This window comes from Neoarius graeffei, chromosome 28, assembly GCF_027579695.1.
Source record: "Neoarius graeffei isolate fNeoGra1 chromosome 28, fNeoGra1.pri, whole genome shotgun sequence".
In the NCBI taxonomy this organism is placed as follows: domain Eukaryota; kingdom Metazoa; phylum Chordata; class Actinopteri; order Siluriformes; family Ariidae; genus Neoarius; species Neoarius graeffei.
This window is the reverse complement of record NC_083596.1, coordinates 21,595,308-21,613,300: the sequence shown is the minus strand read 5'-3', so window position 1 is coordinate 21,613,300 and position 17,993 is coordinate 21,595,308. Positions and strand designations below refer to the sequence as shown.

Sequence of the window (17,993 nt, the reverse complement as noted above, 5' to 3'; positions counted from 1 at the left end):
TATTTTGGGCTCAGACGTCCATAAAAACATTTTTCCAATATCCTTCTGGCTTGTCCACGTGATCTTTAGCAAACTGCAAACAAGCAGCAATGTTATTTTTGGAGAGCAGTGGCTTTCTCCTTGCAACCCTGCCATGCACACCATTGTTGTTCAGTGTTCTCCTGATGATGAACTCATGAACATTAACATTAGCCAATGTGAGAGAGGCCTTCAGTTGCTTAGAAGTTACCCTGGGGTCCTTTGTGACCTCGCCAACTATTACACGCCTTGCTCTTGGAGTGATCTTTGTTGGTCGACCACTCCTGGGGAGGGTAACAATGGTCTTGAATTTCCTCCATTTGTACACAATCTGTCTGACTGTGGATTGGTGGAGTCCAAACTCTTTAGAGATGGTTTTGTAACCTTTTCCAGCCTGATGAGCATCAACAACGCTTTTTCTGAGGTCCTCAGAAATCTCCTGTTTGTACCATGATACACTTCCACAAACATGTGTTGTGAAGATCAGGCTTTGATAGATCCCTGTTCTTTAAATAAAACAGGGTGCCCACTCACACCTGATTGTCATCCCATTGATTGAAAACACCTGACTCTAATTTCACCTTCAAATTAACTGCTAATCCTAGAGGTTCACATACTTTTGCCACTCACAGATATGTAATATTGGATCATTTTCCTCAATAAATAAATGACCAAGTATAATATTTTTATCTCATTTGTTTAACTGGGTTCTCTTTATCTACTTTTAGGACTTGTGTGAAAATCTGATGATGTTTTGGTCATATTTATGCAGAAATATAAAAAATTCTAAAGGGTTCACAAACTTTCAAGCACCATTGTAAAGTAGAATGAAAATATATCCTAGAACAAGCCAACTAAACAAGATAAAATGTAACGATAAAAAAAATTTAACTTATTCCATGAAATCGAGTCATACATGAGCTGATAGCTGACGAGGCATGTAGCAGAGTTGGCTATAAACCATGTATGATGAGATTGCAGATATAAAACAGTTATTCCACTCATTCACTGGATTTTGAGAAACAGAGCATTTTTATATTTTGCAAATTCGATAAATAAAAACTTTATACAAAACATCTGACAAAATAATTTCCGCTTAGAATGTAAACAAACCGGCAAAATGACAGTAGCAATTTGTGAAAAATGCGACAATAATAATAACTCTTAATTTTTTTTTTTTAAAGATGTATTCTTACCATCAATTACTTTTATTCCATATTTAATAGCTTTTTTGTTTTTGTATTTTTGAGGGTTTTCTTCTTTGTTTTTTTCTTTGTTTTTTTTTTTCTTAAAGGTGCATTACTGTCACCGACTTGGCTGGTGTGTAGAAATTATTTTTGCTATTTCTGTTTCTTTTAAATTAAGTTTAAAAGGATAGTTCGGGATTTTTGACATGAATCTGTATGGCATCCCCATCAATAGTGTCGTGCAAACACACTGACTTACCCCTGACAGCATCCTGTGAGTCCAGTTCTTGTCCAGTTTTGGTCCAGACGAAAGTAGTCCGGCAAGTTTGTTGGGGTCACGAAAGTAAAACGTTTTTCGTCTCAAAACAGTACGTGTTCAAAAGAGTGATATATTTGCATCACAAAACCGTTGCCAAATAAAAAGTCAGACCTCGAAATCGCTTGGCACTATTTTCTCTCCCTTCTTATCACTGCGCGCTGCCGCCAGGTGACAGCCACGGCTGTTTCATTCATTGTTTTAGTGATGGGAATTTCGGCTCTTTTTCGGGAGCCGGCTCTTTTGGCTCTTCTTACTATAAGGAGCCGGCTCTTTCGGCTCCCAAACGGCTCCTGAGATTTTATTTTTGATTTAATTGCTGCAATTAACTAGTTAATTAATTACATTATTATTTATATTTTATCAATAGGATGTTTTCCATTTTATTTTTTAGTTTTTGTAGCCATTGTAAAGCTTTGTAAAGTATAGCAGTGTAACAATGTTCTAGCTATAGAAATAAAACTTACTTACCAATTAATAAATTATTTTCTCGCAAACATAATGCAAAACTGTGTTATATTACCAATATAAAATACACAGAAGACATCAACTGTTTATCCTTTATGGCTTTATTTCACATTCGACCTTGAACAAAATGCCACAAAATAAATTATGAAGTATAAATCAGGCCTAAGAAACTATGAAGCAAAGTTGGAAATTATTTTAACAAACACAGAACAATGTGCAACAAAATATGTGGCACCTTGAGCGCATGTAAAAAGAGAAAAAAGTGCCGCACTCTGCTCCACCAGTAATGAGAAGCTGCTGGAACAGCAAATATGCTCCTGTTATAATGACTGCTGTCTCGCTGTATACCGCAGATTAATCTGGCCATGCCAAGGCGGTTGCCGACCGAACCTGTCAATTTATGAGCGACAGTTTATATCATGAGCTTTAGGAATTCACGGCAACAAAACAATGATCATGGTTGTCAAATAGACAGTCATCCTTCAGCTGAGCTGAACTCTCTCTCTCTCTCTCTCTCTCTCTCTCTCTCTCTCTGAGGCACCTAAGGACAAAAAACTGATTCGGTTCCCCAAATCGGCTCCCACCGAAGAGCCGGCTCCCGTCGTTCACTTCAAAGAGCCGGCTCTTTGAACCGGATCGTTCGCGACCGACACATCACTACATTGTTTACTGCTAGCAAAGTTAGTGACAACATGTCTGACTACGACGGTGAAATGTGTGCGGAGATTCAGCCACATCTTTGTTGCTACAGCCTGGATAGTCGCAAGTGCGCACCATTTTCACAAATATATTATTGTATAGGTTATAGAAGGTGATAAATTTGTCGCTGTTCTTGCTCTCAAATTAGCTTGTTAGCGCCGCTGATCTGAACTCCTAATCACTGCCAAACAATGGGAAAGGTGTTGATTCCTGCGCAGATGTCAACATGACAGCGCGCAGTGATGCAGAGGGAGAGAAAATAGTGCCAAGCGATTTCGAGGTCTGACTTTTTATTTGGCAACAGTTTTGTGATGCAAATATATCACTCTTTTGAACACGTACTGTTTTGAGACGAAAAACGTTTTACTTTCGTGACCCCAACAAACTTGCCGGACTACTTTCGTCTGGACCAAAACTGGACAAGAACTGGACTCACAGGATGCTGTCAGGGGTAAGTCAGTGTGTTTGCACGACACTATTGATGGGGATGCCATACAGATTCATGTCAAAAATCCCGAACTATCCCTTTAAATTGTTCAACTTGATAATTTTGGGGTTTTTCTTTTCACGTAGAGTTTTTATTTCATCCTCAGTTGATTCAGCAGCATGCTCCGCCATTTTGTTTTTCTCTCCTCACGGTGTACAAGCTGATAGCCTCGTAGTAGAGTAGCCAATCAGAGCACACGATTGTTCAAATCCAGTGAATGTGGATAAAATATATATCTCTGTATGTGCTTTGTACAGGTGAATGTGTATTAATAGTACTAAAAACAAGAATTGAGCTGAATGAATATAAAAACTGTACAAAAGTATTGAAAGATAGATCAATAGATAGATGATGAGTAAACTCTAAAGGTGTATTGTATGTACAGGTTGTTATCCTCTTCACACGATAATAACTTGTTCCCAGAAGAACAGGGCTTTAGAGGCTCTGTCGTATAAGCATTTTTACTTTACACTATAATAAGGTCATTTGTGTTCCCCTGGCAGGTGGTAGTAGTGACCGAGCATGCTGAAGGTGAATTGTTTCAAATCCTGGAGGATGATGGACGTTTACCTGAGAGCCAGGTACATAAGGATACTGTCCTGATCTCGGTTGTAGAGCTTGACACTAGAGTTTGAATTTGTGCATAAACATCTGACTGCAAATGCAGATATTATACAAAACCACACACAATGTTAACAATTAAAAAGTTTAGCATATCCATTAAAACAAGGGTTTTCAAATGTTTTGCAGCCCTGAAATCTCACAGATCCCCTCCGAATATAATTCAGATCTTTGGCTTATTACTTAAACATGTCCAATAATATTTATTGTTTGCCATTTATAGCAGCCATAGACCTTTTCTGAGGTTTGGATTAAACCCAGTTAATTCAAGGGAGCAGTCAAGCAGGCTTCTAACTATAGCGAGCTCAATAATAAATTATTTGGATAATAATTTGGATAAAAATTAGATGTGATTTCTATCAATGCAGAAGAAAAAAAAAAATCACAGATCCCATGGCTATGCTGTGCACAGACCCCTGCGGGAGCTTTGCGAACCACTGCATTAATATATAGAATATGCTATAAATATTGTTATTTGACAAATAAATGGTGGCGATGTAGCTGGCATGTGCTCCAGCCCTTGCCCTAATTTGATTACATCATTTTGTTGTGTCCTCTTCAAAATATTCACTGTTGAGATTTTTGAAATTTACTCTCCAATTTTGCAAAACATTTGGACGGAAGCAGTTAATCATTGGCGAAGTTAGTTCCAGTATACAGTACTGATGTCAGAGTTGCAATACAGTACACCTGGATGACAGAATGACAGCCAGCTCAACTGAAATAGACACCTGGTTTCTGCGAATAGCCATCTTTCTCACATTTGTTGTTTTGGTGTGTGTAGGTGCGTGATATAGCTTGCCAGCTGGTATCTGCCCTGTATTACTTGCATTCCCATCGTATATTGCACCGCGACATGAAACCACAGAACATCCTTCTGGGCAAAGGGGGTGTGGTGAAGCTCTGTGACTTTGGGTTTGTATTGCACAAAGTGCTATGTAAAGTAGCAACCATATTATAAATGTCTAGTTAACCTTCCTTAGACAGTTTAATAAAGTTAGTTATTTTTAAAATATTGTCAAATTATTGTTTTTTTGTTGTTCTCGTTGTTGTTGTTTCTTTTTGGGTCACACTGCTGGTAAACCAAAAAAACCTGTATTTTCTTTCTAAGGCTTTTCTCCCCTTAAGAATCAGGAGTGGGTTTCCCAATAACGTTGTACTTTAGGGCTAAAGAGCCAGTTTAACCCTTTGGTGACTGACCCCTTGAAAATGGTTCCTCCAGGAACTATGACTTTTCAGTTGTCAAGACAACAGAAGAACTAAAATACAAAAACAGAAAGATACGTCACAATGCTCTTGTGCACAAAACAAAATGCTCTTGTATTTTAGTTTTTCCGTTGTCTTGACGACTGAAACGTCATCGTTCCTGGAGGAACCATGTTCAAGGGGTCAGTCACCAAAGGGTTAAAGCCACTCTTAAGCAACAAACGTTGTCCCTGTACATGGTTTTCCGACCTCACTCAAAGGGAGGAGTCTTAAGAGCAATTTTGCTAAGAGCGTCTTTGCAACGTGTGTCTCCGATATAGGCATTAGGAGCTGCTAAAGCCATTCGTACTGTACTGTAGTTGCTAAAGGCATTAGTAGTTGATAAATGCAGTCGATGAGCTCACATAGCGTTAGTTTTTAACCAAAAAACAATGAAATATAAAGTGTTTAAAATGTGTTAATATATTGTATCATTATTAAACATTACATCCATAATGTGGTAATTAATAATTGAAATTATTTTACATTTTTGGACAATAATATTGTTTTATTCCAAGCGTGTTTTAGGATTAAATGAACAAATGTTCACACGAAAGAATGAGCAAGTAATAAGCTCAATAATTAAGTAAATGTGTTCCCTGTGCCTGATAATTTCACTGTTACCCAATCGTGCAGTCAGGATTATTTTAACTGTTATCCACAATGCCAAGTTGGCAATGTCTCGTGTGTATGTGCGTGTATATACAGTGTCTTGCAAAAGTATTCATCCCCCTTGGTGTTTGTCCTGTTTTGTCGCATTACAAGCTGGAATTAAAACGGATTTTTGGAAGTTTAGCACCATTTGATTTACCCAACATGCCTACCACTTTAAAGGTGCAAATTGTTGTTTTATTGTGACACAAACAATAATTAAGATGAAAAAACAGAAATCTGGAGTGTGCCTAGGTATTCCCCCCCCCCCCCCCCCCCCCCCCCCAGTCAATAATTTCTAGAGCCACCTTTTGCTGCAATTACAGCTGCAAGTCTCTTGGGATATGTCCCTATTAGCTTAGCACATCTAGCCACTGGGATTTTTGCCTATTCCTCAAGGCAATGCAACAGCTTGTAATGCGACAAAACAGGACAAACACACGGGGAGGGAATACTTTTGCAAGACACTGTATATATATTACACACACACAATGTCACAGATGCAGAAATGTCTTATTTATGACAATAAATTATATAATCACTTGCCTAACGGAGTTAAATTTGATTAAAATGTGGTGATATCAGTGTAACATTACGATATCCATACATAATTCCATAACATATTGAAATATGTTCATAATTTTTTGCGTATAGTTATTTAATAATTAACTCTATGTACTTGCAATGTACAAGAAAAATAATTTAACGCCAGCAGCAGATTCAACACCAGTTGAATCTCCGCCCATTGATTGCGAGAGTCCCTCAGAGGCGCATGCGCATTCTGTGTGTTCGGCTATGAGGAGACGTTCTTTGTTGTGAAAAATTGCTCCAGATCCATCATTAGTTAAGAGCGAACTAAAGTGCTACTTTGGCTACGACGTTGTTCAGGCAAACAACGTTGGCTTAAAAGTAGACGGCCTTTCGATCTTATAAAATCAGGGAAATTTAGTTCCCTCTGAAATTTGGTCATTGTGATGTATGTTTATTTCTGTAATATCTTGAAAAAAAAAATGGGCCATTCTGTGACTGGGAAGTTATTTAATCTGAGGGAATTCCCTAGCAAATGATGTGCATGAAATCGCTCACTTCCCACAGTCAAACAGATAGGAAGTCCGTGTGCGCATGTGCAGGTTTACCTTGACCGTGCGCTGACAGTTACATCATTCTGTCGCTAAATGAACAGCTGATCACACCGAGGTGCTCGCCGATATTTATTAGCTTGATCCTGCCTTTCTTTTCCTTCGCAACATAACGTCTTTTCTTCCCACTTTTCATTACTGTAGTCGGTCTTTCCCGTTTCATTCGCACACTCACGTCCGCCATTGTTCTCTCCTGTTTCAAATTTGTATCCCACAATGCCTTGCACGAGCGGGGAAAGCCCACCACGTGATGCGTTGCGTCACGGTGAAGCTCAGAAAAAAAGCGGAGAATTTGGCCCTAAATTCATTAATTGTTCGATTTTATTCTTTTTTTTTTTTAATTGGAAGTCTGTGATTCGAATTCCATAGCTTTCAGTCCACTAAACAAAAATAATTGTGTGTCAGGGAAAATTCTGTTTACAGTATGACCTAAACTTGAAAAATCTGAAAGGCAGTCTAGCTTTAACAATGGATCTTAAGAAGCAGTTAAAAACGCTCTTAGCCTTAAGAGGCTTTCAGGAAACCCACCCCAGATGAAAAATAATTCTGGATTTCAGACTCATTTGACACAATTTCTTGCTGGCCTGATAAACCCAAATGTTCAGCTAGCACATCTCTTATCTTAACCTCCTTCCAGATTTGCTCGAGCCATGAGCGTCTCCACATTGGTGTTGACCTCCATTAAGGGGACTCCTCTGTACATGTCTCCGGAGTTGGTGGAAGAGAAGCCCTACGACCACACAGCTGACCTCTGGGCTTTGGGCTGCATTCTGTATGAGCTCCACACGGGGGCGCCACCGTTCTACACCAACTCCATCTTTCATCTCGTACAGTTGATCGTCAGGGAACCGGTCAAATGGCCAAAGAATATGAGCCACAGCTGCATGGTACTGAGTTTCACAACAACCCAAACAGTTCCTCTTCATGTGTTTCATAATTATTTAAATATGGGAGAGGGTCGCTAAACACATGTTTCGACAACATTTATGAATCATTAGTAGACTCGTCTGGAGCGGCGTACCAATGATTAGTGATATCAGCAGTGTAGTCAGTGCTGAAACCTACTTGGGCAAATTAAGAACAAAATAGTTTGATTGCACTTGATCGTTTTATCATTTTAAAAAATTACATTTAAAAGGTTATTCTAAATTCATATTTATTTGTCTCAAACGCAGTATGACATGCAGTGAAATGCTTATTGCAAATGCTCCGTCGGTCGTGAAGATAGTTTGGGAGGGAAGAGGAAAAGTAGTTTTAAAAAAAAAAGGGAGTAAAATAGAAAGTCATAAATAGAATAAAAAATAAGTCAATGTGAGTGCTCTGCAAAATATACACAATATACAGAATATGTATACAGCTTTGCAATCTGTAATACCTATATAGAGAGATTATATATGGATATATAGATTTAATATAAATTGTACCTAGGTTCGTGGGGGGGGGGGTCTTGATTTTTCTGTGATGCATTATTAGCCTTCATTCCTGACATAAATATATATATTTTATATTATATTATGTTATGTACATTTTTATTAGTCTTTGCCCTATTAATTTTGTTTATATTTTAAACCTTGAATATGAATGCAATTAAACTTAAAATAAATACATTAATCTGCAAGCAAATATCATTTAAAACACGACTTAATGTAAGTGTCAATCAAACACAATTTCTGATGTCCTTTCTCTTCACGTAATTTACAAAGTCCAAAATCACGGGCCCCGTATGTCTGTCATGAGAAACATTTTATATGATGCATTATAAGCCTTCATTCCTGACATATATATAAATTTTTTGTATTAGTCTTTGCCCTATTAATTTTGTTTATATTTTAAACCCTGAATATGAATGCAATTAAACTTAAAATAAATGCATTAATATGCAAGCAAATATCATTAAAACATGACTTAATGCAAGTGTCAGTCAAACACAATTTCTGATGTCCTTTCTCTTCACGTAATTACGAAGTCCAAAATCGTAGCTAGAGTATGTCTATCATGAGAAGCATTTTAAAGATTTTTTTGGGGAGGCTTTTTTTTTTCACCTTTATTGGATAGGACAGTGTAGAGACAGGAAATGAGCGGGAGAGAGAGACGGGGAGGGATCGGGAAATGACCTCGGGTCGGAATCGAACCCGGGTCCCCGGATTTATGGTATGGTGCCTTATGCAACTGAGTCACAACACCCTATGAGAAGCATTTTGTCTGTGAGATTATTCTCAATCTCTTAATGTTCGACAGAGTTTTCTGAAGGGCCTGTTAAATAAAGACCCTCAGAAGAGGCTGAGCTGGCCTGACCTGCTTCACCATCCTTATGTCGCAGATGGAGTCATTGGTGAGAGCATTTCATGGTGCTTTCTGACTTGTAAGCTTTTAAAACTACGCTTCCGAAATTAATTTGAGATTATTAGCGTACACTCGATAATTGATTGTGTGTGAAATGCTGTAATAAATGTGTAATATATTGTAACAGTCGCATTGTTGTGTTTGGACAGTTTTACCAGATGAGAGTTTGCACAGCCCCCTGACCATAACACCCAGTCCAAGCATCCAAGCCATGAAGCAGCAGCAGTTAGCAGAGAAATCTGCACCTCGCAATGGAGAAAACAAACTACTGCGCAGAGCCAGAGACATGCAAGACAGAAAGCAGAAGATACAGGTGTGTTTATACCCCACACGAGTTCATTACAGAGGATATAAGATGAAGCTCATGAGCTGTCGTTGTTATGAAATGGAAAACTGAACGATTATTTCAGAGTGAGTATCATCATTGTGGTTTGAAAAACATGATCATATACTGTATGAAGCTCCGTTTGAGCATGTCCACAGGTTCTTAAGGTCTAAATTTGTCTGATATTTTTCTTTTTTTTTTAATTAAAGTCCCTATAAACTATTTTATGCGCTTCTTACTTTGGTGTCAGGTTATTTATTTAGTATAAAATACAATTGAATCATTTTATAAACAAACTCAACTTCTCTCACGCATAGTGGATAATACAGAGTCAGTCGCATGATGCAAGCGCTTGTACTGAACTGATGCTAACGTTAGTTACACAGTCGTCAAATTGAGGAAATGACAAATTCAACTAAAATACTCTTACTGGTGTCTCGGACAATTCCAAAACTCACTGAACACCACGGCTTTAGACTTTTAAACCGTCTTTCATGAAATGACCTCTATGGAAGAAATGTTTGTATGTTTTCTTGTTAATGATCCACATATTGTGTGTGTGTGTGTGTGTGTTAGAAGAATTTGTTTTGTATTCTTCTCTATTCTATATTTGTTTTCATAACTTTATAGTTTATAGAATATATGCAGAACTTTACCATTTCTTTAAATTTCAGAAAGCACACTGAGACATGGTCTCTGATAGTGGTGTCATATTACAGAAATCAAAACATAGAAAAATGAACAAAAATAAACAAGTTAAAAAATATATATATTTTTTTTACAATCACAAAAATATTCCATGTGACACCCCCGTAAAATATGAGTGTCCAGTTTCAAGTTCCTCTAAAGTTTATTCTAGTATTATGGAGTGCTGGATGTGAAAATCTTTTAAGCAGAAGTGGTGCGTTTTGATTGTCCAGGACCAGCTGAAGACCAGGAAAGCGCTTGTTAACAGCCAGCCTCGCACCAAAACTGCCCCGGCTGGAGAAGCCCCCACCAGCAACCACTCATTGGGCAGCACCTTTACAGGGTGTCGAAATTCAGCTCATCCACCAGCCAATCAGCATCAAGCCAATGACATTGGTGTTGCCAGGTAGTGTTTGTGCTCTGAATTTGAATGTAGCATGAAAAAAAAAAAAAGATATCTTCAAAAAACTTGCAACTTGCACCAGAAAAACTGCAAAGACATTTTTGAACCTAAAAGAAGATTCATAACGTTAAAGAATTATTGAAAGGTTCAAACCATGCAGCGTTAAAATATGCTTCACACGCACCAAGTTGTGTTTGTGTTGTGGCGTCTTCAGGGTGACTTCGGCTCCGTGTAAGGGCCCCATCAGCAGGGACTATGAGAGAGAGTTTCCTTCAGTGGAGGTGGGACCGAGACTGATGGTGAGACGCTCCAGACTGGGACACACCAGCTTGGCTTCTCTTCAGATGGACAGTGATGTTAGTAACTGTGGAATTTATTACTTTTTCAAAGACTTTTCAGAAGAAACTAAAATAAGGGTTTAATTATTGGGAATAGTTTAAGCCTAATTAAAATGTTTCAGTTATATTGGATATTATGAATAATGTCAGTGGCTGAATCCTGCATTACAGCCAAAAGATGTGACATTCTGATTTTTTTTTTTTTAAGTGCTTGTCCTTCTAGCCTAAATCTTGAAATGGGTAAATGTGAATTATTCTATTATATTCTATTATATTCTATTATACTGACACAAGTGTTTTACTGGGAAATACACCACTCGTATTTTTCATGCAAACTACATCCCAGACATGAGTGACATATTTTCCAATATCTTCACTCTGATGATGTCACTCCCAGTATTTTCCCACTGACTGGATGTGCGTTGTCAAAATGGCAAACCAGTTCAAAGTTAAAATTATTTTGATTAACTTGCAGGGGGTTTTTTGTTTTGTTTTTTTGTGGATGTGTCCATAAAATACAAAGAGTATTACATGGTTGCATGAAGATATGAAGCTTGTCTTCGTGTGATGAATAATATTTCACTTATTCACTCCACTCACTCATGAAATGTATTCACCACTCGAAGATAAACTTCATATTTATAAACTTCATAAAGTTCAATGCCACCATGAAATATCCCATATATATATATATATATATATATATAAAATTTTTTTTTTTTTTTTTTTTATTATGCACACACTCGTGTGTGTATAATAATAATTATATATTATTAGGGTGGAGCTTATATGGCAATTTTTTTTTTCCATTTTATTTGGTCTTACCCCCTGAACATGTTCCATTTGGACTAAAAACCATATAGACAAAGTTTGTGCATTATATCTTGAATTTTAATGGTAGCTCAATCAAGTCGAAAATTACAAAAGTAACACATTTTATGCAAATTTGCAATAAAATCATAAATTGTGTACAAAGCCCAAAGATATTAAATACTTTTCATACATTAAACTCAAAATAGTATTTATAATAAGCTATAGCATTAACAAAACAGGAAAACTGGTAAAAGCTAACTAATTATATAAAGCTCCAAGTTACTTTGGTACTGCACCAACCAGCGTCTGTCTCCAGCTATCTGGATAATCTTTAGACACGTGTTCTTGGGCAGCTGTGTGTGTGTGTGTGTGTGTGTGTGTGTGTGTGTGTGTGTGTGTATATATATATATATATTAGTACAGAACTACATATTCGGATAATTGCACACAGACAAGGATTCAAAAGAAGTACCAATTCTACAGGCTTTTTTTTAAAAAACATTGGTACTTTTTGATATATTTTATCAATAAAGTAAATTAAATAAATATTGTTCAACAAAATAGTTTATACATTGACAATTATAGCAATGTGGCATATTTACCATGTACTAGTTCTGTAAACAGACTTCAGAGCTACTCAAAAAAAGTGTCTTCAATACGGGTACAGGTAGACCTAGGGCCAGTAGAGGCTTTTTTTTTTCCGAAGCATATTTTCAGCTTATGTTGTCAGGCACTGTGGGATGGGATCAGCTAAATCGGTTAGCTCTATAATGTTAGTGATCAGTTTTTAAAATGGTTAACACTATAACAGTTGCACAGTGTATACTTTGCAATAAACCCTTAATAAACTGATAATATTTAATGCTGCCCCAGTCCATTCCAGTGTAGTATTATTGTAGACCCTATATTGAATAATGCCTTTAATGACAGCGTTACTTAATTGTGGCGGACTTTGTGGCTTGGCTGCCAAATTTCATGCTGATTGAGCTACCGGTTAGATTTCTTCATTTTTGTTAATATTTTACCAGAATTTTTATTTATATATATATATATATATATATATATATATATATATATATATATATAAAATTAGCTCCACCCTAATGTGTGTGTGTATCCATCCATCCATCCATTATCTGTAACCGTTTATCCTGTACAGAGTCACGGGCAAGCTGTAACCTATCCCAGCTGACTATGGGTGAAAGGCGGGGTACACCCTGGACAAGTCGCCAGGTCATCACAGGGCTGACACATAGACACAGACAACCATTCACACTCACATTCACACCTACGGTCAATTTAGAGTCACCAGTTAACCTAACCTGCATGTCTTTGGACTGTGGGGGAAACCGGAGCACCCGGAGGAAACCCACGCGGACACAGGGAGAACATGCAAACTCCGCACAGAAAGACCCTCATCGGTTGCTGGGCTTGAACCCAGAACCTTCTTGCTGTGAGGCGACAGTGCTAATCACTACACCACTGTGCTGCCCATATATGTGTATATATAATGTGTATGTGTGTGTGTGTGTATATATATATATTTATACACGCATATGTGTGTCTACAGGCATACCTTTAGGAACCATATATACTGTATAGTCATTTAGTAAATATACACTCACTGGCCACTTTAATAGGAACACCTGCAAACCTGCACGTTCATGCAATTATCCAATTAGCTAATCATGCAGCAGCAGTGCATAAAATCATGCAGAAACATGTCAGGCGGCTTCAGTTAATGTTCATACCAAACATTAGAATCAGGAAAAACATCTCCTCAGTGACTTTAGCCATGGAAGGGGTGGTGGTGCCAGGAGAGCCGGTTTGAGTATTTCAGAAAATGCTGATCTCCTGATCTGGGATTTTCACATACAACAGTCTCTAGAGTTTTACACAGAATGGTAAGAAAAAAAACATTCATAAAGTGTCAGTTCTCCAGGCAGAAACGCTTTGCTGGTGACTGGTTCAGTTTGAACGAGCAGCAGTTCGAATAACCACACTTTACAACTGTGATGAGCAGAAAAGCATCTCAAAATGCATAACATGCTGAACCTCAAGGAGGATGAGCTACAACAGCAGAAGACCACATCGGGGTCCATTCCTGTCAGACAAGAAGAGGAATAGTGGGCACTGGCTCACCGAAAATGGACACTTAAATATTGTGAAAACATCAGTTGGCGTTTTTCAGTCTTCAACTGCCCAGTGGTGTGGGGTGTTTTTTTTTTTTTTGTTTGTTTTTTCTTTGTTGCACCATTCTGTATAAATTCTCCAGACTGTTTTGGCGAAATATCAAACCAGTCTGGCACTAACAACCATGGCATGGTCAAAGTTACCAAAATCAAGCCTTTTACTCATTCTAATGTCCAATGTGAAGCTCTTGAACCTGTATCATCATGAATTTTTGCATTGCGTTGCCGTCACCTGATTGCCTGTTTGGATAATTGCATGAATAAGCAAGTGTACAGGAGTTTCTATAAAAATGACAAGTGAGCGTATATCACCTTGTACATTTATATGGAAGTTTGATGGATCTGCAATAAAGTTGTGAACAAAACAATACCATGTTCACTTAACATGTCCCTCTGCACTTCACCCAGGAGCAAGATGTTAACAGTGATGAAAAGTGGCAGCGTTTAGCTGACGTGACGGATCACATGTCTGTGCTTATGGATCCCCACATCCATCAGAAACTGAAGAACAAGCTCCTCCAATGCAAAAAACAGGCAACCTGGAATTACTCTTTATATTTTCAAATTAAGTGACCGTCTTGGTGGATAAGCTTAATTATCATCGAGCGTTTTGCTGTAAATACCGTGCTATAGTTTTCGTCGCCACAAGCGAAAAAGGCATGTTTCGTAATTAGCAAATAAAAACCCACCCAGTGTTAAATGTATTCTAAAGTAAATTGAACACCTCTTTCTTTGCACAGCTCCTTAATGGGAAGTTGGAAGAGCCTTCTACTCTTCTTCAGCTCCTAAAGATCCTCACTAACATTATCCTGACCTCTGACCCTGCGGATGCCAGGAGAATTGGCGAGGAAATGGACGTGCTTCACATTTTATTTAGTCTGATCGAGGTGATGCTTAACAGTCCTGAAGTAATCAAGGTAATAGGACACAGTGTGGCTGTCTCATTTATTAAAAAACACAGCATGTACGTCAGATATGAATACACATGCATCTGTCTTTATTGGTATTATTATGCTTTTGTAAGGAATTTCCTTTGACTTAATTTTTACTGGAGTTAAATAATAGCATGTCGGCATCTAATCCTAACTTTATCCTTAGTTACTAAAAATTTGGTTCTTTTAGCTTTTCTGAAATAAGAGGTGCAATTTTTTTTGTATTAAAAATGTTCATTACAGAGAAAATCATTCCACTCTTCCTTCTGTGTTTTCATAAAGGTGTTTTGAAAAAATATACAAGAGAGAAATAAAGCTATGAATTTCAGTATTATAATAATAATTAATCATCATTATTCAGGATAATGGTTTGCATTATAAAGCAGACATGAAACATTTACCACAATAAAAGTAAAAACTAAGCTTCATAAGACTTTTTTTTTTTTTTTAAATCATGCGTCTTCGGACATGAAGGGTGTCTCCCCCCCCCCAGTTCTCATAAAGGTTTGGTGAATAAGTGAACCTGTCAAAATGTGTGGGTATTTTTTTATTTTTATTTTTTTAAGTATCAGATTTTAGAAAAATTTCTTATCATTCCAGTCATCAGGATCTGTGGGTTTTTTTTTTTTTGTGACATTACTGATGCTCATGAGTAGCTTTCCATTTATCATTGGTTTATCACTTTCTACAAAAAGCGGATGCTGTAATTCATCATTGATTAACACGGATAAATATTATGATTGCTATATTAATAATATTGATATTGAGTGATGAGAGTGATTGCTCATAATTTGGTGTGACTGCAGAAGCCGTGGAGCGAGAGGGTGCTGGGAGAACTGACGGCTGTGCTTTTGCCGATTTGGGAGAACCAGCCTGACTGGCAAATGCAGGAGAAGAGGTCTGATTTTACTTCCCTTCACTAATGACTTCCGTTTTGTGCTTTGATATTTTTAAGTGATTTATTAGTACAATAAATGTGATTATTAAAAAAAATGCATTCATTGATGTTTACAGGAGTAATGTCAAACATGAATAAATTGCTGTTAAAAAAAAGTGCTAAAATTTTGACAGAGCCATTTTTATGTGCGCAGATGGCTATGAGTAATTAGATTAACTTGTTAATTTGTTGTCTGATAAATAATTACTTCTCTCACTAGAGCTGAGGATTTGTGCCAGCTGTTGATATCATTATTTCTCCATCCATCCCCAAACGCTCTTGCAGTAAGTCCTTGTCTTGAGCAACACTGTTAGTTTTTCATTACTGATACCGATATCTGATGAGTGATTAACCAATAGTGTTATGTCCCGGTACATTTCTGGGTTTTTGTCTCATCCAGCCACAAGCAACTGCAGTCCTGAGTCTGTTGTTTGTTCACTACGGCGTGTGCGTTAACATCCACATGGACAGACTTACGGCTCTTCTGGAGGATCTGCTGTCGGGGCCAGAGGAGGTACAGACGTGAATTTCCTCCCATAAAATGTAAAGGTCACGCTTATTTATGCTGCAATATTTGTATAAGTCCTGGGAGTCATGATGTGTTTGTTTTCTCTGTCTTAGCCTCATTACCCTTTACCTGCTGGCTGGGGCATGTGCGACGGTGTCCTGGCATTAATTCTTTATTTTCTCTCTGAGGTAATTTCACCTGAGATATTTTGTGAGATTTCATCATGTAATTGTTATAATAGTAAAAACTTTTTTAGAAATGCTACAAGATGATAAACAAATTTTTCCTCTCGATTGCAGAATGAAAGCAGTGCTCTGTATGATTTTCTGAACTCGGAGGTTTGGTGTCACTTGTGGACTAAAGTTGGCAACATTCTTGAAAGCACGTTATCCAAGCCTGATTTTCTCTCAGTTGATGGTAACGTGTCGGAACGTATTTATTTTCGAATAGAAACGTGATCAGTACTATGTAGCCTGAACAGCATTTTAATAATTCAAGGCACTTTGCTCCTCCTAGGTCTCTCTGTCCTTTTGTCGATTGCTCTGTTCGCTTTCTCCAATGAACCTTCTGACTGCCTGTTCCTGTTTTTTGATGACGACAAAAAACTCATTCGCACCCTCATCGGTCTCTTGACTGCTAATAGGTTAGTTGACCTCCAGACTTTTTACTTCTCCTGGTAGGATGAACTTAATTTTAGACATCATGTTAATTGTGACCCGCCTCCGTGCTCTCATTTTTAGCAGCTCAGCACCACTTAAAAGGGGTCTCCTGTGGGGCGGCTCTGATATGAATAGTCTCACTGTGATGAGCTGCCAGTTACTGTGCTTTCCCTTTACTGTGGAACTGCCCCAGGAGAAAATGGTGGCGATTCTCCACTCGTATCAAAGCCTGAATATGGTGGAAGGCTTGGTTCAGGTCAGTAAATACACCATTCTGCAGTAAGGGTTTGTAAAGTGTGTGTGTGTGTGTGTGTGTGTGTGTGTATATCGGGCTTGTAGTACTTGAGCCCGACTCGTGCCCTAATTTTACGGACTCGTGGCTCGACTTGGACTTGAGCACTGATGACTCGGACTTGTGCATTAACTGCATTCGGACTTGTAAATTGGAGACGAGGACTTGGATTTTTTTCTTTATTTTTTTGTAACATGTCATAATAATTTGGCACAAGATATTTATATCTACATTAATTTTTATACTAATTTCGTGCAAGAGTGTCACACCTGCGCGCCTTGGCGTGTGCATCAGATAGACTCTCGGGCACACTCCGGACAGCGCGCACGCCAAGCGGACTCTCGCACACCGTAAACGGCTCGCACCTGCACAGGATTAAGGCGCACCTACCGTACATAAAAACTGTGAAAACACACTCACTTTGCGAAGTATTGAGTTGAGTTGCGTTGCTGACACATTACCGAGCCTTATTTCCTTGTTTGGTTTCCTGATCCCTGATTTCCTGTTTCTTGTCTTTGATTCTGCCCGTTTGTGTCTCGCTCAACCTACAGTATTGCCTGTTTCACCATTTTACGATTTTGCCTGCCGTTCTGGATTGTTTACCTGTCTTCACTTGTATTAATAAACACACCTTCTGCACTTACATCCGTCTCCCAACCATCTCTGACAGAATACTTGGCACTCCCTGACAGAAAGAATGCACATTCACCTGTTCAGGAACAAACTAATGTTA

General features: G+C 38.0%; 1 protein-coding gene across 2 annotated transcripts in view; it reads left to right on the top strand.

Moving 5' to 3' along the window:
- Positions 1 to 17,993, top strand: part of stk36 (serine/threonine kinase 36 (fused homolog, Drosophila)) — a 29,786-nt gene that overhangs the window by 9,098 nt on the left and 2,695 nt on the right. Inside the window, exons 3-18 of one of the 2 annotated variants that reach the window (XM_060913136.1) lie at positions 3,679 to 3,756; positions 4,581 to 4,711; positions 7,469 to 7,718; positions 9,070 to 9,163; positions 9,324 to 9,487; positions 10,420 to 10,592; positions 10,804 to 10,945; positions 14,341 to 14,466; positions 14,673 to 14,849; positions 15,671 to 15,762; positions 16,022 to 16,085; positions 16,202 to 16,315; positions 16,423 to 16,497; positions 16,609 to 16,726; positions 16,826 to 16,952; positions 17,050 to 17,224. In XM_060913136.1, the coding sequence (XP_060769119.1) occupies positions 3,679 to 3,756; positions 4,581 to 4,711; positions 7,469 to 7,718; positions 9,070 to 9,163; positions 9,324 to 9,487; positions 10,420 to 10,592; positions 10,804 to 10,945; positions 14,341 to 14,466; positions 14,673 to 14,849; positions 15,671 to 15,762; positions 16,022 to 16,085; positions 16,202 to 16,315; positions 16,423 to 16,497; positions 16,609 to 16,726; positions 16,826 to 16,952; positions 17,050 to 17,224 (2,100 nt within the window). Of the gene's footprint in view, positions 1 to 3,678; positions 3,757 to 4,580; positions 4,712 to 7,406; positions 7,719 to 9,069; positions 9,164 to 9,323; positions 9,488 to 10,419; positions 10,593 to 10,803; positions 10,946 to 14,340; positions 14,467 to 14,672; positions 14,850 to 15,670; positions 15,763 to 16,021; positions 16,086 to 16,201; positions 16,316 to 16,422; positions 16,498 to 16,608; positions 16,727 to 16,825; positions 16,953 to 17,049; positions 17,225 to 17,993 lie in introns of those variants that run through there. The other variant, XM_060913135.1, reaches the window with a different exon arrangement.